This window comes from Tiliqua scincoides, chromosome 1, assembly GCF_035046505.1.
Source record: "Tiliqua scincoides isolate rTilSci1 chromosome 1, rTilSci1.hap2, whole genome shotgun sequence".
Taxonomy (NCBI): domain Eukaryota; kingdom Metazoa; phylum Chordata; class Lepidosauria; order Squamata; family Scincidae; genus Tiliqua; species Tiliqua scincoides.
The window spans coordinates 109860645-109882641 of NC_089821.1; the positions used below are offsets into that span (position 1 = coordinate 109860645).

Here is a 21997-nt window from a genome sequence, read left to right on the forward strand (position 1 = left end):
GATTTAGAATCTGAGTCTTCAGAGGCTCTGCTACAAGTCTAGCAGAAGACATAACATTCAGTAGCTGAAGAATATTCTTAGTTTTTATCATTCACTCTCTCCTTCACGCAGGTGTTGATCAAGTAGTGGAACCACATGGTCATGTAAATGTAAATGTAGTGGAGCCAAATGGTCATGCACTATTGTGTGTCATGTATGACAAATCTATGTAAAGGTTAAATGTATAGAAGATAAGAACACTGCCAAGTCACAGCAGCAATACTTGGTGACAACAGAATCCTTCTAGAGTTACTAAATTGTATTAACTTGTCATGTGACAGGATTAGGGGCATGTCACTACAAAGATTTATTTGTAAAATTCTATTACATGGCATGCTTGAAGTACTAGGTTTCTATCTGTATTCCTCCAAACATGAATTCATCAGGGTATGGGCTGTATGACTGTCCTTTGTTACATGAGCATCAGCTCATTGCAGGGATTAGCGGAAATATTTAATAACTGCTTCGAGTGACTGCATTTTCCATATATGACTGAACATGCTGTATACTGCAGTGCAATGGGAATAGAGACTATTCAGAGTCCTGTTAACGTTTTATTTTAAAAAATGCCAACTACGTACCGATTACATAGTTCTTATCATGCCTGATAAACATGCCACCTGCTCATCTTAGTTGTGATGCATGAGCACTACCTCACTTATTGCCCAATGGTCAGAATGGCTATTCCCATTTTAAGATTAAAGTGGTTCCACACAGTGAGGGGGAGGGAGAAATTAAAGGGAACATTAATGCATAAACTACAATCATGTGTAAAGCGCTGTCAATATATTTAATGTTGCCATATGCATTGTGTTAGCAGGATCTGATTATATGCTTCAATATGGTTTGTATAAGAGTAGACTTATGAAAGTTAAATAGGTTTAATATACACATTTTTGTAAGATTAAAGCATTCACAATGTTTTGCTGGTACCTGATTCCTTTATACTGAATATTCCAGTGGTTCTCACACATTTAGCACTGGGTCCCACTTTTTGGAATGAGAATCTGTCAGGACCCACCTGAAGTGACATCATCAAGCAGGAAAATTTTTAACAATCGTAGGCTGCAATCCTACCCACACTTACCCAGGAGTAAGTCCTATTTACTATCAGTTAAAAGAATATACAGAGTCAGTAACATTTCCCCAAATGCAGTCACATACGATGGTAGTATCAAGTCTAATATATTAAAAATAAAATATTGAAATTAATGGGGACCCACCTGAAATTGGCTCGCAGCCCACATAGTGAGTCCCGACCCACCATTGAGAAACACTGCTTTATTCTGTGCAAGTGCAGAGCCAACCTCAGAAGCTTCCATAGCTGTGCTAAGCATTTTGACCCCACACTCAAGCAGAGGGAAGTTGTGCACAGTTATGTACTTCAAGTGTGTATAGAGCACTTCTGTTTCTTTGAGAAACACTCTTTAGGTTTAAACTGTCAAATTTGTTCTTGAATTGAGGGCCATCTCCCACAACATGGACTTGAAGCAAAACTCCCCTTTTCCTTATCTGCCTGGAGGGCATTTACAGTGGATACAGGAGTCCACACTCTGAAGCAAGGAAGACAAATTTGCCACCTCTCCGCAGAGGGTAATTTTGCCCCATAACAGCAACACTTTAAAAAAGTGACCCTGCTCACCAAATAAGACAGGATAATTAACCCACTAAGTATATTTTTTTAATGCCCAACTAACAACTGCACGCATACACTCACACTAAAGGTTTAAACTGAGATAAAAGTCTGTGGCCGCAGTCCTAACCAATTTTCCAGCACTGACATAAGGGCAATGCAACTCCGAGGTAAGGGAACAAACGTTGCCTTGCCTTGAGGAGGCCTCCATGACTGCCTCCCAACTGCAGGATGCAGCACATGCCCCACTGGCACAGCTAAGCCAGTGCTGGGAAGTTGGTTAGGATTGTGCCCTGTGTTTCTATGAAAGGGACAAAGGGAAGTATTTACAATGATCCTGCTACAGCAGCAGTTGAAAAAGAACTGAGGGATCAGGTCTTCTACCCATGCTTGAGGCAAGCAACCATGCATGGGGTTCCTCTCATTCAAGTGCAAGAGCACAGCTCAACAAACCTCTACAAGTTTCCAAGGTCAGCTATGTGCATGCACAGAACTTCACTACATGTGAATGCCCAGAGAGCACGAAGAAGAACAAGGTGAATAGGAGCTTTACATCCACTGTTAAATGGCAAACTCTTTATGAAAAAGGAACTTAGCTTACAAGGCTATGGGCAACTGCAATCATATCAAGAAAAGATGGCTCTACTTGCATGATTAATTTGGTATGACAAACTTCAAAAACTCCCATCTTTTCTAAATATGCACATTATAGAATTTAAACATTAAAATAAAAACTTGTAACTTACAGTTATTCTTTTAAAACAGTTTATTAAGGAATGACCAATGACATGAATGAAAAAGGACAGTGATGTAAAATCATTTCTACAATTCAGTTGTCAAGCCATAGGTTAAAAAGGCCACCGATCACACAATGAAACAGAAATCCAAATACAGGAAATTTTTTAGTATGCCAGGGCCATTACATAAAGCTTTCCTTAACAATAATTTCCTTGGGACATTTCAGATATTAGCAACTTTGGTTTCAATATCCTATACACAAAAGTTTTCATGAAGCTTTAGTATACAAGCCAGGGGTGGCAAGACTTTCTAAACTGTAAGAGCCACATACAATAAACTTCAGTCTGAGAGCCCCAAGGGAGATGTTTGAGAGCAACAATATTTAAGATGCAATTCAATTCTTACATATATTTACTCACCAAGAACTTATGTTTTAATCCAGTGGACTCTCAGTTTATACCCAATAAAGGTGTTTGAAAATGGTGTTTTACTCAGATGTAATCCTGTTGTGTTCAGCAGGCTGTAATCCTATTTTACTCACCAGAAACAAGTATCTCTACCAATAATTACAAAAATTTCTTATTTACCTTTTATATTAACTGTGATGCAAAAAGGAGCTTAGCCAACATATTTCTGAGGGCCACACATTGTATGTCAAAGAGAGCTGCCGTTTGGCCACCCCTGATATATGCAGGGAGGGCTCAAATCTATTTTCTGATACCAACAGAACAATCCTATACATTAAGACCCACTGTATTCAAATGGCCTTACTCTCAGGTAATTAATTGTGCATAGGATTGTAGCTGATAGCTTCATACCATAAAGACCTATTCAATAATTCTGTGCTAAATCTTGCCCCTACTTCAACCCAAAATCAAAGCCAGGTAATCAGAATAAATCATGAACAATTTCTGGCTAGAAATGTTTCATGTGAATAGTTTATTCTGATTGCAGAACTCCTCCTTCCCAGAATGTGAAGATTTTATCATGAAAAGGAGAGGACATGCAATATTAAGGGAAAGCCAGCATATAGGAAAGGTGTCGTGTCAAGGGAAAGGGCATATAGAGAGATCAGAAATCCTGTTTCTGGCCATTGGGAGCTATGCATCCCAAGGACCAAAGCAGACATTGTTCAAAATGCACAGTTGCTGCCAAAAATGGAGCTGCAATTTTAGGTATGCTGAAGTCTTCGGTAACATCTATGATATAACATTTTTTTAGCTAGACTATATGGGGGGGGGGGGTGCTGAATGAGTAGCTACTATTTAGCAGAAGGGAGAGCAGCTGCTTGTCCAGAGCAACATCTAGTTTGACCTTGAGGATTCTGAGATACTTCAGATCTCCTGGAATGCTGAATTCTATCTTTCAAATTTATGATTGCAGCTATGCAGGTGCCTAGGCTTCCCGAGACTAGCTATCTAAAATGAAAATTTTTGTGATAATGGATTTAACTACTGTTTCATTGTAGCGCATTAATACAGATGGAATTTGTGATCGGACTTAAAAAAACAGACCAGAGTGTTTTGTAACTGCTCATCTTGGATACAGCTATCCATTTAATTTACATGTCTCTGAATATTTTCTTTTTCTTCATTCTTATTTCCTTCCAGCCATGATCTTTAAATACTGTAGTGCACTATGAGCAGCATCACTGTGAGCATTGCTCCAGGAGATTCCAGTCCCAGGGCAAACCGTGACTGGATTTGTTGAAAGTTCTGCAAGACACTGATATTGTCCATTTGCACTCAGCTCCTCTGAAATTACAGAGACAGGTACCAATTAGTGAAATACAGTGGGATCTTGGTATCTATGAGGGATCCATTTCAGTACCCTCCTGCAACACAGAAACCAAACTGAATGGATAATGAAATTCGTGGGGCGGGGGCAACAAAAATCAGGATATTGTCCCAATCTGATATACAGATGCATGACACAATATGTAAGAAACCAGTCCTCCAACCTGAAATGGCATAGCTCACATGATCTGGTATTGTCTGTTACATGTATGTAAACAGCTGAGATCATCTCGACTCCTGCGCACCAAAACAGGGTTTGTAAAAGTTTTCAAGTCTTGCACACAACTGGCTATAGGGATTAGAACAGCTCTGATGTTGTACTGCTTTTCCTGGTCCCTCCAAAGGATTTATCTGCAGCGAGTGTACCAGTTCCATGATCTGGTTGGGCTGCAGTAAATTCTAGTTCAGGTCATACCATGTGCCTGTGCTGGTATGACCTGATGTTCAATTGTGAATTTACTGTCAAAGCAGTGTAGCAAAATAGCAGGTTCAGCACAACACAGCTTCCCCGAAAGCTATGGCTTCCTTGGAAGCTACTGGCTTCCTGTACATAATCATACCTTTTAGTTGGAATATTGTTCTGAAAGATAGTAGTGGAACTGTTTTATTCAGTTTTAAAAAGTGTTACGCAAAAGCTGTAGAACGTGGATTCCCTGGCTAAAACTATTTCTTGCCCTATTAACACTGAGGTTCTCTGTTTTATGTCCGTGCCAAACCTGCAACAGAATTATCATTTCATAATTTCTTTTTTGTTACACTTCATCCAAAACTATTGATGCAATACGATTACTATTGGGTAATACTATTACCTGTCTGGCCAATGCTTAGAGAAAAGATATAGAGGAAGTCAATGTATCTCACTCACTGAAATGGTTCTTACCTATATTTAAATATGTTACATTAAAACCTTGTTCTTCTGCAATTTCTCCAAGGAGCTGGACATAATCAGTATTGGGAATACTGAGGGGACTTATCTTCAGCAAAGTAATTTTTTCTCCAGAAGAGTTCTTTAAGGAATCCCATGTGCACCCCAAATTATGACTCTGTTCATTTCTCTGAAACAAATTAAGACATGATTTCACTGTATTTTAATGTGTGTTTAACACATTATGCAACACCTTTATTGTGAGTAGCACTGGCTGCAACCTCAACTACCCTACTTGATAAATTGGTGCCTATCTAACAGTCAATAAAATCACACAATACTCTGGCAACTCTGATTATCCTACTTCAGTTATATTTTTATAAATATATTGTGTATGCTTCCCAATCAAGGTATCTGTTGTTCTTTAAGTGCTCTCTACTTTTCTGTATGGTTCATTTTTTAAAACCTTCTGAAGCATTATTTTTAGACTTTTTTCAACATTTTCAAGTCTCAGGGACAGCTGCAGAGGAGAGAGCAATAGTGACCCCCAGGTAAGTGAAAAAGCCCCTTCCCTGCCTAGCAGCAGCATGATCATAGCAATCGCATTGCTGCCGATTTCTAGGTCATTCCCCTTAAAGGGAAACAGCTCTTTTCCAGTTCCCCTGGTGGGTCATGACCCACCAGTTTGGGAACCACAGCATTAAATTGTAGGTGAAGGTGTGCAGCTCCAACCTATGCTTGTTTTCTCAAGACTAGGTTCCTCAGAATTCAATATAATAGATTTTCAAATACCTATGCATAGGATTGAACCTTAGCACATTAGGAAGAAGGTGGGGAACTTGTAGGCTAGATGAGGGGTCTCCAAACTATGTCCCGGGGCCATATCCAACCCCCACAAAATTTTATCCAGCTTGCAGCAACTTAAAATATTTTTATTACTAATTTTTTTTGCTAACACTAGATATTTTACTCATTATATAACATTTCTCAATTTAAGCATAGTATTGTTTCTTTGTAATTGTCACATTTTTTGTTCTGAGTCATACCACTTTGATCACAAAAAAGTAAAACTTATTCATTCATTTAAATTTCATTCATTCTTTTATAAAACTGATGTTTTTTGGCCTGCAAAAATGTATAAAACATATGATGTGATCCTTGTTGAAAAGTCTGGAGATCTTTGAGCAAGATGAAGGCCGGAAACAGATATATTTTGACTCCTCAGGGCAAGAGATCCATCCTGACTATGCATATGGGCTCTAGGTTGTGGCATAAAGTGGGGTATTAATGAAAGCGAGTAAAAATGCCTGAGGTCGCAATCCTAACCCACTTTCCAGCACAGACATAAGGGCAATGCAGCTCTGAGATAAGGAGCTTTCATTCCTTTACTTTGAGGAAGCCTCCGTGAATGCCCACCAACTGCAGGATGCAGCACACGTCCCTTTGGCAAAAGCTATGCCAGTGCTGGAAAGTGGGTTAGGATTTGGGCCTGAATGACCAAGCAGTTACTAGGAAATACAACGGATTACTTACTAAAGCAATATTGATACTGTCTTCAGAAAAACTGCTGAATTTTTCAAGTAGTTTCTTAGCAGCATTTCGCTTTGCTAATTTTTTAGATGTCCCTGACCCTGTATGAGAAACAAAACCAAAAATGAGTAAAATAAACAGATCTCAGACTGGGATACATTCCTAGCAGACAACCAGGTATGTTAGGCACAGTCCTATTCAACTTTCTAGCACCTATGTAGCCTCAATGCAGCCATAAGGTAAGAGAGGCATGAGAAGGCTTCCTTGACTCCCCTCCCCCACCGCAGGATGCAGCTCACGCCAAGTTGGCACAGCTGCATCAATGCTGGAAAGTTGTATAGGACTGGGCCCAGAGTCAGACAATAAAGGTTTAAATTCAGTCTACACCTCTTTCTGGATGGGAGACAGAATGCCAGGCTGTGACAAGCTGCTTTACCCATTGTGGCAGGACGGAATCACTAATGAGCCAATTACCACAGTGAGAGAGCAGAGGAATGTGCGAAGGTCAGAATGAAAACTGAATTCTATGTGTGCCATCTGCAATGGTTTGCACTTACAGCATTAAGGCATTCTATTTCAGAGCAGGACTCAATATTTGCATATACATTATATGTTGCTGGTGGGATGGGCTATGAAGATAAAACAAGGGCTGCACTGGAAATAACATTTCTACAAATTTTGGAATGCAAAATGCACTTGCACTAAGCCAAGGAACACAAGCAACTAAAGGAAGAATGTGACTATAAACAACTAAACGCATTCAATATGTGATACTATAGTATTCATTTAGTTCATTTACATTACATTCACCAACAGGGCACTATACGCCCTGATGTTACTGGCTCATTGTTTCTAGCAAACTGAAAAGACATTTTCTGAAAGGAAATGATGCACTCAAGTTGGTTTCTAAAACTAGGCTATTCATATTGATGCAATTAAGAAGGCACATAGTTTGCATCATGATTGTCTATTTCCTGTTTCAAATCAGTTGATGATCAGAACCTCACCTGAATTCATCCATGCAAAAGAGCCTTCATAACAGAATGAGAAATTCTAACATTTAAGGAGCGCAATATTATTAGGTCAGACAACATCATTCCTCCAAGAATTCTGTATATAAATATAATTTGAGATTAGAAAAGGCCCATCTAGTCCCATGACTAAATTTACTGGCACTTGGGTGTAATTCTTCCAAAACAGGTGCAGTGTCTACCTGCATAGGGATCGCCACCAAGCTCAATAAACCCTGGTTTCTCCCTCCACTGCCCTCCCATCCAAGCTTGTTTAATTTGACCACACTGGGGGGGAGGGGGAGGAATGGTGATAAGTAGGATAGGAACATGAGAGGCATTCAAAGATCTCTGCTTCCCCATCATAGCCAGTGCACACCTGGGGGGAGGGGATATGCCAGGCTATGTTGAGTCAAATGGGCCGCCCTCCATGGAAGGGCACTGCATCTACACAAAGAATGGCTGTATCCTAACTGTTCTTGTGATATATTCTGCTTCATGAACTTACTCAAAAATAATACAAACAGCCCAAACATTGAAATTAAAAAATGTACATACAACTCTAACCTGTGGGCAAACATTTGTTTATTCATAGATAATTATACCCTCAAGGTTTTTAACAAAAGAGAATCACACAAAATACTCTAAAAATACTACAGAAAAATATAAACATCAGCAAATTGCTATAGATCAGCATTTCTCAACCAGTGGTATTCATACCACTGGTAGTACTTGAGGTGATTGGTGTCTAGTGGTACACACAGGACCCCGGGACCCCTGCCGTCCAGCAATGAGGCCAGCAACATGACAAGCAACAAAAGGAGGCTTGGTTCGGTGGACTGAGCTCCAGCATGCGTTTTTCATGCACTTGAAAAAGCCCCCTGAAAAAATAATAAAATATATACCCGTTTCCACAAATGATCCCATTCTGCAAGTCATTGTGAACTCTCTCTTATGGGGTGGCCCTGTCTCCTGTGTAAGTGAATACTCAGGAAGCCTACAGCCCTTCTGAATAGCCAGCTCCTAGAGGGAAAAAGCAAGAAGAGATCTTGGCTCTAGCTTTAAAGCAGCACCCATGCGCACATTTAAAGGGCATTTTAAAATCGTAATTACTTAGAGTTCAGTGGTAACTTGAATAACAAGACTCTAGTACAGAAATATTTAGGAGTTTGTCATACCTAAAAGTGGAGAAAAAGTAAAAATACAGTAATGTAATATAACATAGTAACACCTACACTGAATCAGCAGTGTGCTTTCAGCCAGACATCTTTCATTCTTTTGGTATGTTTTGTTGGTGAAAAAGGACACCTCTTTTCCAGTGTTACAAAGTGATATAGAAGCTTACTGTTTTCAAAGAGAGATGAAAGGTATAAGCTGTGGTTTTGGCCATTTATCAGAAACATCTTGCAGTTTTTATAAGCATGAGATAATGGAATAATCCACAATCTAGATGAGTGATTCCCAAACTCTTACAGGGGAGTTGGGAATCAGGTAAGCATTTGCATGGGCGGGAAGGAGGGCAGCAACAGTGCTGCAGAGATCGCAGTGCTGCCAATGCCAAGGGACATTTTTACTTACCTAGGGGACAGGGCTGGCCTCCTACAGGGTCCTGGAGGCTCACAGCCCCCTCTGCAGCTTGTTTACAAAGCCCTTATCCCTGAAAACCGGAAGTAGCTTTAGCTCTGAGATAAGGGTTTTGTAAACAAGCTGCAGAAATGCCTCCAGGACCCTGGGGGCCAGCGCTGCCCCCCAGGTAAGTAAAAAAGCCCCTTGGCGCAGAAGTGCTGCAATCTCTACAGCACTGTTCCTGCCATCGGAGCAGGACCAATCCCCTTAAGGAGAGATGCTTCTGGTTCCCCTGGTTGATCACAGCCCACCAGTTTGGGAACCACTGATCTAGATAATTCATTTCACTAGAGAAAAAGAAAAAACACGTGCAGTTTTAAAGGTTTATTTGAAAGTACAACTCTGCAAGTTGCCGACTGAACGCAATACTGTGGGCCTGTGTTTTGTCTGGTCTGTCCCATCTTGGAAAAGCAAGAAGCCACAAGACAATCCCTCCCCTACGCCTGCTAGCGCATGTGCGAAAGGGTTTTTATATGTGGGCACACTGCACATAGCCAACAGACCTGCGCTGGCTGCCGACTGTACCTGGACATGTACCAAGTTGTGAGGGACATGAGGTTGCTTGCGCATAATGAAGCCACTGTCCTTTCACTTTGGTTCCCATCACCAGTGCATTACTTTACACTTATATTGAAACACAACTGCTATTTTGCTGCCTATTCTCCGTGTTTGGAGAGATCCTTCTAGAGCACTTCACAATCCCTTCTGGTCTTCACCACTCAGAAAAGTTTAGTGTCATCCACAAACTTGTCCACCTCCCTGCTTATCCCTTTTTCCAGGCCATTTATGAAGATGTTGAAAAGCACCAGTCCCAGGACAGATCCTTGAGGCTCTCCACTTTCCACCTCTCTCCACTTTTTTTGTCAATTACCATTGACACCCACTCTCTGTTTACCTGGTCCTCAACCAGTTCCCAATCCATGAGAGGACCTGTCCTTGTATTCCCTGACTGTGGAGTTTTCTCAACAGCTTTTAGTGAAGGACCGTATCAAACACCTTCTGGCATTTAGTGAATCTGAGGAGACCCAGTGGAGGCCAGGCAGCCTAAGTAAAAAAGGGCACAATCCTAACCGGCAGTTATGCCGGTATAGGTGGCCCTGGAGGGTTGCAAATGTGCCGTAAAGCATGTTTGCGCCTCCTTAGGTGGGAGCCGCGTCGGCGCATTCAGATGTCCCGACGCGCCGATGGAGGCAGAAGCCTCTGCTGCAGCTCCCACACCGCCGCTTGTGTTGGTTCAAGCGCGCCGACATAAGCGGCAAAGGTAGGCGTGGGGAGGGGGCTGGAGGAGGTGTTACTGGGTGGGGGAATAGCGGGCCCGGGGGCAGGCATGCGGGGAGCTGGGGGCAGGGCTGGAACCTGGCAGTTATGCCAGATCCCAACCCCCATCCCCGCGGTGAGCGGAGCGGCTTCAAGCCGCTCCGCTCTCCTCAGACTTGTGCCACCTCCAGAGATGGCGCAGGTTTGAGGAGACTCATAGGGGTGCGCAGCCCTTACCCACGGGTAAGGGGAAGAGCTTCCCCTTGGCCATGGCTGAGCGGCTGCTCACTGCAATCCTGCATTGGATGCAGCGCAAGCCTCCTGGCTTGCCTGCTCCAGCGCAGGTTAGGATTGCACCCAAAGTGTTTTTGTTTTTTTTAAGCTGTTGGGGCTATGTAACATGCTACATGCTATGGGCTGGAAAGGGATAGCATTGGTCTGTCTGTCTGCTATGAAACCAAGTATTTTTTTTAACTTACAATTTTTTTTATGCTTATGAATTTTCAGGGTTTTTTTAAAACACTGATTGTGGGCTGTTTATTCTCTGTCTCTTGATATAGATATAGATGAAAAAACTAGTAAGCATCACAAGAGGATCAATTCTCATTGATATTTGCAATAAAACTTTTTAAAAATCCAGTCTTAATAATAACTTGGCCTTGCATTTGTTGTCCTGGGAGCTAAACATGATAATATTTAAATGCCTATTTTCCGTATGTTGACCACCTCCCTATGTTGACCAATTCCTCCAGTCCCTTGGGTGGTCAACTTAAAGAGGTTCTACTGTACTCTGTGCAACGGCCGACATGGTCAAGATATAACTTACGGAGGTGGTCAATATAGAGAGGTTGGTCTCCTATAGTGTAATACAGTGTCTGTCCATACTGTGAAAATTAGGTCAACTTAAGGAGGTGGTCATTATAGAGAGGTGGTCAACTTTGGAGGTTCTACTGTAGTTATTTTACGAGGGGCAACTATCCATTTCTTATCTTGCAGAACTCTTCTTTTGTACAACCTCGGTCTTTAACACTGGAAAGAAAAAAATCTTTTCACAGAAGGAAGACATTCTGTTTCTGAATTTAAAACACAATTGGAAGAAAACAGCTATGAATAACGAGGCTCTTCATAACAAGGTTTTCCAGAGTGCAAGGCAGGGTTCTCTGGGGAAGCCTAACTGTGGAGTATAAGGCAGAACAGAAGATGTCCCTACTTGGTCTTCTTTAAGCATTTATGTGTGTTTGCAAGGGAAAGACACAAGCATACTGAGAAAGGTCCTTGATCAGACTCATAACATAACAAGAAGAAATAGAATCATCAATAGATCTTAACTAAATAAAACACACAAAGAGAGATTGAAGTCTACCCCCTCATCCTAGCATGAACAGTCTCTCCAGTCAGTTCATGCTAGGATGAGGGGGTAGACTTCAATCTCTCTTTGCTGTGTTTTAGTTAAGATGTACTGATGATTCTATTTCTTCTTGTTATGTTTTGACACGTTCAAAGTAATTACCAAACCCTGCCCCTTTTGTACAGCTGTTCCCCAGCTGCTGCTGGTGGCTTTTTAAAAAAAAATGAAGTGGGGTACAATGCCAAACACCAGCTTTTAAACAGAACGGCTGCCAGTTCCCCCTAGAACAGGGAGCCAAAGTCAATTTTGATTCTTATCTAATGACAGTCTCTGAAGCCTAAGGGCCCAATCCTATCTCATTTTCCAGTGCCGGTGCAGCTGTGCCAATGGGGCATGCACTGCATCTTGTCCTGGGCAGCAGTAACAGAGACCTCCTTAAGGTAGGGGAACATTTGTTCCCCTACCTTGGGGCTGCATTGCGGCTGTACCAGTGCTGGAAAATTGGATAGGACTGGGCCCTAAGGTTGCAGTTCTATCCATATTTAGGGAGAAAATGCTAGAGGAAAATAGATGACTTCGGACTAAGCATCTTTAAGTTGAAATTCCAAGAGTAACACCCAAAGAGTTATCTCGGTTCACACAAACATTTGTGTACGTACTTGCACCAAGGCTTCCCCACTTTTCCCTCCAACTGTGGCTCCAAAAAGCCACTCCCAAAAGTCCCTCAAATTGCAATTCAGATGCAATTGTAGTGCAGCATGGCGGTTGGTTTGTTCACTGTAAAACATGAACATCCCACCTTTCTGTTTAACAGAAACATCTAACTTTTCAAATGTTGACACACTAAAACCAGCCTTTAAAACCATGTAAAAAAGAAATAAATGATGCACAACATTAAAACCATAGCACAAAAACAGCACAGAGGTTTCAAATGAAGAGAGGTAGAGATACTGTTGCCCCTCCCCTTAAGGGGGCAGTCTACATCACTGAGGTTAAGGTATGACAATTTTGGTACAGAAAGGTCCCAGCCTCAAAATATGACACAGAACAACTGAGCTGCTGCCGACTCAATTCTTACGAGTACCTTGCACCACCAAGTGGCTCCTCTCCTTCCTCTGCAGTGTCCCCTGAATTCCTATGGTTGGCTAAGAGGTGTTGGTGGGTGTCACTTCCTCGGACAGACTCTCTCCAGACCAGGTAGACTTGATAGGTTCACAAGTATCAGAGTGTCACTTTGGTCAGCTCTTCTCTGGTAGTTAGCTTGGCCATGGTCTGTATGTCCCAAGGAGCTCTTTCTCTTTCCCTTGCCAAGGGGAGCAAGCTCAGGCTGGGATTCCCTTTGCCCATGAGGATCAGCCCACATTCCACTGTTCAAGTAGGCTCCTGAGGAGGGGGCTCCACCACCTCATTTTCCTTCTCCTCCCCTTGCACTTGAGCTTCCACCCCCTTTACTTCATCCTCACTTTTTTTCCGGCTTTGCCCTTCCTTTTCTTGGCTGTTCTCCCTGCCTCTTCTCTTCCCATCACCTCATTTGTGTTGCTTTCCCCTGTCTCTCTTCTGGTGTTCACCCTTAAACCTCTGCTCATTCTTTCTGATAGCTTTGTTTCTTTCCAGCTTCTGTCTCTCCCCCTACTTTGAACTCTCCTGCTTTTCTGCTGCCTTTCCCCTGCAGACTGCTGTCAGCTGTGTAGCTGATGGTGTCCCTCCTTGTCTGGTACTTGGCAGTGGCATTATTTTTTTATTGTTGACCTCGCAGGAGCTAGGCGCTATCTTCTCCTGGGCCCAGTAAGATTTTTGTGCGGGGCGTTGGGTGCCACAGATGCCAATAGCAGCACCAAGCTGCTCAGGGCCCAATCCTATCCAGTCTTCCAGTGCTGGTGCTGCTGTGCCAATGGGTATGTACTGCTTCCTGAGTTGGGGAAGCAGTCACAGAGGCCTCCTCAAGGTATGGGGACATTTGTTCTCTTAACTTGGGGCTGCATTGCAGCTGCACCGGTGCTGGAAAGTAGGACAGGATTGGGCCCTCAGTTAACTTCAGTATGCCAAAGTCCAAAATGACCTCTGAAGCAAGAGTCTTAATGCAGATTGCAATCACAAGAGAAGGTGGCATAGAAACCCTAGTTCACACGCAAAAACCTTCTCATATGCCCACGCAGCCCTCTGGGGTGACACCAGGACAAATCCTGAAGGGACTTCTAAGAACGCAGCAGAAAGCTGGAAGAATAATCCAAACATTCAATTTAAGTGATGGAACAACATCAAGAAATTTCTATGGTCAAAGTAAAAATTTATGCTTATCTATCATACAGAAATGATAGATGGAAAAGAAATGGAAAATGATTGATTTACTGGTCAACATTTCTCACATAGGTCCATATAACAGCAGCTTGATTTTATGATACACGTTTTGTGTATCATAAAATCAAGCTGCTGTTATATGGACCTATGTGAGAAATGTTGACCAGTAAATCAATCATTTTCCATTTCTTTTCCTCCATATGCATGTGGCATAGACCACAATCTTACATATGCTTAGCTGGGAGAAAAGTTCCACTGAACTCAATGTGTCTCCCATTTGAGCAGACATGCACAGGATTGCTTTGCCTCTCTAAGGGCTCAATCCTATCCAACTTTCCAGCACCAGTGCAGCAGCAATGCAGCTCCAAGGGAACAAATGTTCCTGTTCCTCGAGGAGGCCTCTGTGACTGCCTCCCCACCACAGGAAGCAGTGCATAACCCATTGGCACAGCAGCACCGGCACTGGAAAACTGGATAAGACTGGGCCCTAAGTTCTTCCCTAATGGATGAACAAACTGCTTTCTCCTTCCTTGTTTGTGTTACCTGCTCTGGATTGTCTGCCTTGCTTTCTGTCACAAGAAAAAAAAAAGAGACAATCTCCTGTGCTTATGGACCTAAAACTGATGTGTAATTTAAAGACTAAGCATTCTTAATTTGTAATTGAATTCAAAATAAATGTGAACCTCTAAAAACCAAAAGAGATATTTTGTACCTGAGAAAAAAAAATTAAATGATAAATCTGAAATGCAATTATAGCTTACTTGCAATGATCCTATAGGACTGGTCCGATTCTGTGCTTGATTGAAAGATTCAGGGATTAGATGGTCTGGCACAGAAATACTAAATGAACACAGTAAACTTAAAATTGGCGGTTCAGAAATCATTTCAGGCATAATTCCAGTAAGCAAGATTCAAACCCAATTACAGATTATTTTTACCCCATAGATTGAAAGACAACATCTAAAAGGTATCTGAAGTTACAATTACCACCATGACACAGAAAAGCACGTGTACTTTCTATGTGTGTCATTAATTTCTCTTTCAAATAGCAGTTTCCTATGCTGTATAACAGACTGCTTTTAAACTCAAGGAGTTTCAAAAGTAATTTGGAAATAGTGATACTAAGAAACAATAAAAAAAGTCACTGGGTGCACACAAGCCCTTCTGTGTATCAGAATTAAGAATTCTAGAGAAGACCCATTTAAATATTTCACAGGCAATCACACAATGGAACTGAGCCACTGACCTGAGCTGCAACCATAATTATTTAAAGACTGAATATTGCTGATATTTGCCACAGACCAAAATAGAATATTTTTGCAGTTTTTCTGTCCAAGAAATCACTACATATAAACTGGTTGAATAATCATACAGAATGTGGTTACTGATAGACATCTTTGTACATTTATAGACATTTTTGAAAACAATAATATTGTATCAAATGATCAAAACCAAACTCACCAAATATTTGAACTGTCTTTCAAAATGTTTAGTGCTGTTTCCGCAGCGTGATGTTTTGCTATTTTCTTGCTGGGACCCTCTCCTGAATGAATTGGAACAAAAACTCATTGTGTTTTTTTTAAAAAGACAGAGTAAGATATGAAAACAGCTACTTTTAATCTGGCATTCTAAATGCCTGGCTTTGAAATATCAATTTTCTGTTTCAGTGCAATTTAGTTTTGAGGATGTAAAGTCTGCAGTCAAATTCATGTGACTGAGTGCCTATCAGTTTGGAAGCAAAACAGAGTCACCCAAAAACAAGGTAGTTATTTCCACTTGTTCAGGGAGCTTCCTAGAGAGACAGAAGTACATTCATTTGCAAATTAAAAGAATAAGTCCTTTTTTTAATGGCCTCACAAAGGCTTTTGCAAGGTTCCAGGAAAAATGGAGTGTTGAGGGCACAGAGATAAGCAAATTCTAGAGAAACCCATGTCATTGTCTAAGGCAGGGGTCTCCAGCCCGGAGCCAGATGCAAGCCCCAGAGGCAAGCCTCTAATCAGCCCTCGGCCAGCCTCTGATCCCCTGAGAGTCTCTGGCCTAGTTGACCAAACACAACTAGAGTTGTGCTTGTGGGGTGGGGGGATGGGGGTCCATTTAAGTGTGTGCTCTGGGCTGCGTTGATGTTTGGAGAAATCTTGAACATTTGAGTCCATTTATTCATTCATCTAAGTTCCATCTCCAATGTATTTATTTAAATTTTATATTAAATTTCTTTTTCTGGCCCTTGATACTGTGCCAGATGTTTGACGTGGCCCTTCAACTGAAAAGTCTAGAGACCCCTGGTAAGGGAACTTCTAGTTTCATACTGAAGTCAGACAGGCGCTACGTCTTTGCTGCTACCTTTTGGTGGAAGGCAGAGAGGAACAACATGCTCCTGTCTAATCAGGGCCACATTAAAATCCTGAATTTCTCCATTATTTTCTATAGGCAGCTCTCCTACCACAGTGAAAGAAATAAAGGGTCAAAGACAGACAGACAGACAGACAGTATGAGTCTAGCAATTAGGTCAACTCTGAGGGCAGCTGAGCCATGGAATGCTAAGAGTATCAGTTAAAGGGGATAAAAATGGAGAGAGCTTGGAGAGAATTGGCCTCTTCAGCCCCCTGCAGCTTTTAGTATATACATACCTCAGGAGATTACAAAGCTCTCCTTTCCATGCTATACCTTCCTGCCCTAGCTATATTGCAAAAAAAAAAAAAAAAAGGGGGGGGGGAGAGAAGGAAAGATTTCAGGTAGTAAGAGGAAGAAGTGTCCTCTCCCTTTTTCCACTCCTGTTTCAGGCTGGCAGGAGCCCTGAATAGGAGCATACTTGTTAGGGGATATAAACACATTGTCCATTTTGCTAGGGGTCCCCATTGGTATATACTTACTTCTGAGTACTCTCCCTCTTTCCATTTTGGTACCCAACATGTCCTCATTTGAGCAACCCACTTTACTAATATGGGAAGTGATACATTAGACGGAGGAAAAGTTTCATCTTTTTCAAACATAAACATGCACTGCATGTAACTGAAAAATAAGAGACATGAATCGGATCAACATGCAACACTGTGACAAACCTGTTGCAGTAATGTCACCCACTGTGACTTTAAAGGTAAAGACTGGCATATGGACTTGTCCCCCTTGTTTTTCAAGCTCATACACAGGAGTGAGGTTAGCCTTTGTGCCATATTCATGCAACAGCTGAATTGGTGTTTTTCTTGGTGTGTCTGCAACAATTTCCTCCAAGCTGTTCAGAAAGCTGAAGAACATTTAAGAAAAAATGAAGTTATATTTTCATTCCAACTTTATTGGAATTAAAAGTTTGAGTGATAGTCAATGTTTTGCTTTTAAAATATCATTCTGTGTTTTTCATTCATGGAACTCAGTAGGTACACTCCAAAGAAAGTTGCATGCATTTCTGTGGCTATATTTTGGCCACATGAGCCTGCATTCTCATGCATGGTGAAAAATCTTCAACTTCCCCCAGATTTTGCCTATTTCCCCCTTATCTGGGCTTTTCTAGCACCTCAGGAGCTTCTGTGATGCCTCAGGGCCAAATCCTATCCAATTTTCCAGTACCAGTGCAGCTATGCTAATGGGACATGTGCTCCATCCTGCAATGGGGAGGCAGTCACAGAGACCTCCTCAAGGTACTGGAAATTTGTTCCTTTATCTCAAGGTTGCATTGTACCTACACTGGTGCTGAAAAATTAGATAGGATTGTGGCCTCAATATCCTGAGGGGGCAGCTGAGTCAACTGAAGATAGGAGCCATGTTTCCCTATTGTTAGCTTGTTTCCTGTACATAAGAGCCCCCGCTGGATCAGGCCAAACACCCATCTAGTCCAGCTTCCTGTATCTCACCCACCAAATAGCTTAAGGGAGCACATAAGACAAAAGTGAGTAAGACAGGATTATAACCCAAGTTTTACTAAACATAATGGGCTTACTTCTGAGTAAAAGAAATAACAAATTTCAAACACTTCTGCCTATTGTACTGTTGCTTATTATCAGAGCATCTTCTTCGGGGAAACAAAGGATATGGCTTTGAGCCAGCCCAATGGGCCATGAGGCCCACCTGGTTTCCAGGAAAGAGACTTCCAGGAATTCAGGTGATTCAATGGTATCCAATCTTTGAGGCGAAACCTGTTTAACTCCCACACATTATAAGAATCAGGGCCACACCCCCTCTTTTGCACATTTGCCTAAGTCTGATGTCAGAAGCAACTGATGCTTCAAGAGGGGCACAATCTGCTCACTTTGCAGCAAATGTGGGTGCTAGAACAGGAACCCTGAGACATCATCAGTAGGTAAAGCAGGGACTGTAGATAGTAAAACATGTCAGATTTTATTTTACTTTATTTTCTCCATGCCTTTTTAGCATCCTTTGCCCTTCCTCATCCCACTTTTTCTATCTCTCCCTGTAAGAACAGTGTCTTATTTTATCCTTGCAATACCTTTCTGCGATAATGACATATCGTACTGCCTTTTAAATTACTTGCCTCTTTGCAGTTTCAAATTTGTCTCTTGAGTTCAATTCACTTGAGTGAATTGAATTTACTCAATTCACCATGACTACCACAATCTCCACCCTCTGCTACTACCTGTATTTGGTTTTAAGGGAGTCTCTGGCATGTGGGGTTCTTGATCTTATTAGGAGTGAATAGCTAGGAACCAATTGCCTCAATCCATATTGTTAATAGCAGTAGTTAATAATCAAATAACAATTTTTTAATTGTTCAGAAATTGAGTCCCATACCTCCACCAGGTATGGCTATCCCTAGTTAAGAATCACTGATCTAAGGCCATCTGTGCTGCATCTCATAGCATCCCCACTGTTGCAGTGTTTGTTTGAAGTGACAAATGCTGCACTGGGGGAGAGAGTCTCACCATGATTGGGGTGCTCTGAAATAAGAAAGTGATTACTAAACTGCATGACCTTTTCACAGATCTTAAGACATGCACTTGGCATTCCCCCTTCTAAACAGGGAAATGACTCCAGGGGCCATATTACAGAATGCCTCTCCCAAGAGCAGCTTTTCCAAATATTTGCAGATATGAATCTTCCTTTGAGATGTTCCAAAAATAATTTTCATTACAATGTTATATTGGTTTTATAACATCTTGTAAACTGCTTTAGGCACCAACGCTGGACAAAACTCAGGTTTTCACAGGTGTGAAATCAACTGTCATTGATTCTCTATAAAAAGAGAGACCTCCAGGACAGGCCCATCCAAGAGGCTGGCTGACACAACTGCATTAGGCAGCAGACTGGCTGGGGGAACCTCCTCTGCATCTCTTCCCAAGAAATGAAGATGGGAACAGTCTAAAATAGTTACTTGGGCAACCCACATGTCCTTTTCACACTACAGAAGCAAATTTAGAGATGAGAAGGGCAAGTGTGCAGCCAATGCCTTTTAATTTCTCTTTCTAGATATGTGTAAGAACAAGCCAATTTGCCTGAAACCACAGAGCTGTTTCACACAGTAGACTCTAAATGAGGCACAGCAAGTACCAATAATTGTAAGCAAAAAAATTAAGTTATTATTAAATGATTGCTCACCCTCAGAATTGGAAAAAGGTTTCAAAATTCATGATGGCAGTGATAAGCCATAACAGCTGAACAATGTGTTCAGTCCTATCACCGAGAGGGTGGCAGTCTATCTGCAGCTGATAGTGGCAAGTAGACCCAAGAGAGGCTATCCAGTATATTTTATATATTAGGCCAATATGTTTTATATGGGACAAATATATCTGACTTATTCAATTGTTGTGTATTACATATCATAGGCTTGTACTCACTACTGTTGTTCTCTTTGTTGTGTTTGTGTTATGTATGCCAATAAAGGTCTTATCTATCTAACTGTAAGCAAGTGCAGCTACAGCAAAACAAACATGCTGTGCGCCTGTTTTGCCACATATACATACGTTTGGATGCATGTAACTTATGTGGCATTGTAGGTACTCATGTGACAGTCGCAAGAGTATCTGTGGTGTACTATATATTGCTTCCTTTCTATGCAAATGCTCTATCCAAAATGCTCTGTACAAGCACTGACAATCCAGCCTAGTCTTTACTGCTTGACTCCAAGTACTTAAGTTAACAAACTTAGGGCCCAATCCTATCCAACTTCCAGCGCTTATGCAGCCATGCCAACAGGGCAAGTGCTGCATTCTGCAGTGGGGGAGCAGTCATGGTGGCCTCTTCAAAGTAAGGGAACATTTGTTTGTGTTTTTGTGCTTGAATGTAGAATTGGGCCCTTAAATTACTCCAGTGTTATGACTTAACACCTTAGTTCCTTGGTGTTGAGCTCCTAGTTAGGACACATCAAGAAGAAAAGCAGGCTGGTGATATATTTTAAGCCATGCCCACTCTAAAGTCAACTGGAACATTCAACAGGCATAGAGGAGAGACTAAACTGGAGTTAGCTGGACTGCGCTTACTTAATTTATGGTGCAATTCTGCACAGGTTATTTGAAACTAAGGTCCAAATCCTAACCAACTTTCCTGCATTGACATAGCTGTGCCAATGGGGCACATGCTGTTTCCAGCAGTTGGGGGGCAGTTGTGGCAGATGTCACAACTGCAAAAGTGGACAAGGCACCCCAAAATGTAGGACATCCAAGAAAACCAGAAGACGTGACAGAATAAAAGCTTAAAACACTCATCTTGATTTTGTGTGGTTAATTTCAACACTATGAGATATTATTAACTTTAAAACTGTGACATATCACTGATTACGTATTCATTACAAGATGCCTCTGTGCAGCCTGCAGAGGCCCACTCACAAGGGACTTCGAAGTTCTTTTCCAGGACACAAGGTTGCAAAAGAGGACGTGTCCGGGGAAAAGAGGACGCCTGGGTCACCTCAAGGTGCAGTGAGTGGGCCTCCAGTGAGTGGGTCAGGGGGTGTTCGCTCCCTTTCCTTGGAGCTGCACTGCCCCTACCCCGCTGCTGGAAAGTTGCCCTCCCTCCTGGGAGTCAGTCCCACTGCACACACTTCCGAGCAGAGCTGCACGGGAGGGGGCCCCGCCTCCCCAGAGAAGGTGCCCGGCCTGCCAGCCAGTCTGCAGCGGAGCACGCTGGCTGGCTGCCCCCAAACCCCGCCTTGAAGGCAGGCGCTGCGGGCGTGCGGACCCGGGCGGGCTTCTGCGCGCCGCCGCCACCAGCACCACCCGCGGCCCCGTCGCCAAAGCGCACCACCTGCCGGGCTCTTCGGCCGCTGCGGAGGGGCGCTGCTCCGTGCCCGGCGATCCCTCTGGGCTCAAGGCCGGCAGGGGCGGAGGCGGAGAGTGAGCCATGCCCGCCGCCTCGTCCAGGCTGGGAAGCCTCCTCTCCAGCACGCCCCTTTCCCTCGTCACGTCTGGTTCCGGGCCGCGTCTCGGGGCGGAGCCGCCCAGCCGCTGGCCACGGGCAGTCTGTCTCTGTGTGCCCCGTTGGTCGCGGGGGGCTCCGTGCCAGCTGCCCCTGGCAGCCACCTCCACTGCTCAGCTCAGTCCCAGTGTGTTCCATGGGGCTCTCGCCCAGGAACGTGTGAGAATGGCTCCATCCCAGTTGCCCCCTTTTGCAACACAAGCCCATGCGTGTCTACTCAGGAGTAAATCCCATGACAGTCAATGGGGCTTACACCCAGGAAAGTGTGGCTAGGATTGCAGCCTCAGAGCCCCTCCTCTGCCTGTCTCCTCAGAAGTAAGTCCCATTAGAGTCAATGGGGCTTACTCCCAGGAAAGCGTGGCTAGGATTGCAGCCTCAGAGTCCAAGCCTAGGCAGGTCTACTCAGAAGTAAATCCCGTTACAGTCAATGGGGCTCACTCCCAGAAAAATGCGCATAGGATTGCAGTTGGAGAGTAGAAGCAGGTTAAGAACCACCACCCA

General features: G+C 42.8%; 1 protein-coding gene across 2 annotated transcripts; it reads right to left on the reverse strand.

Moving 5' to 3' along the window:
- Positions 1-2420: 2420 nt before the first annotated feature.
- Positions 2421-21465, reverse strand: PRKRA (protein activator of interferon induced protein kinase EIF2AK2). 2 transcript variants are annotated; one of them, XM_066612336.1, is made up of 8 exons: positions 21326-21465; positions 17200-17381; positions 15602-15683; positions 14902-14980; positions 8517-8634; positions 6605-6702; positions 5087-5261; positions 2421-4164 (listed from the first exon to the last, which is right to left on the reverse strand). In XM_066612336.1, exons 1-8 carry the CDS (start codon positions 21421-21423, stop codon positions 4007-4009), a joined length of 990 nt encoding a protein of 329 aa, XP_066468433.1. In that variant the 5' UTR covers positions 21424-21465; the 3' UTR covers positions 2421-4006. The 2 variants fall into 2 exon arrangements, with proteins under 2 accessions (XP_066468433.1, XP_066468432.1); XM_066612335.1 differs by having other exon boundaries at positions 21323-21465.
- Positions 21466-21997: the final 532 nt, after the last annotated feature.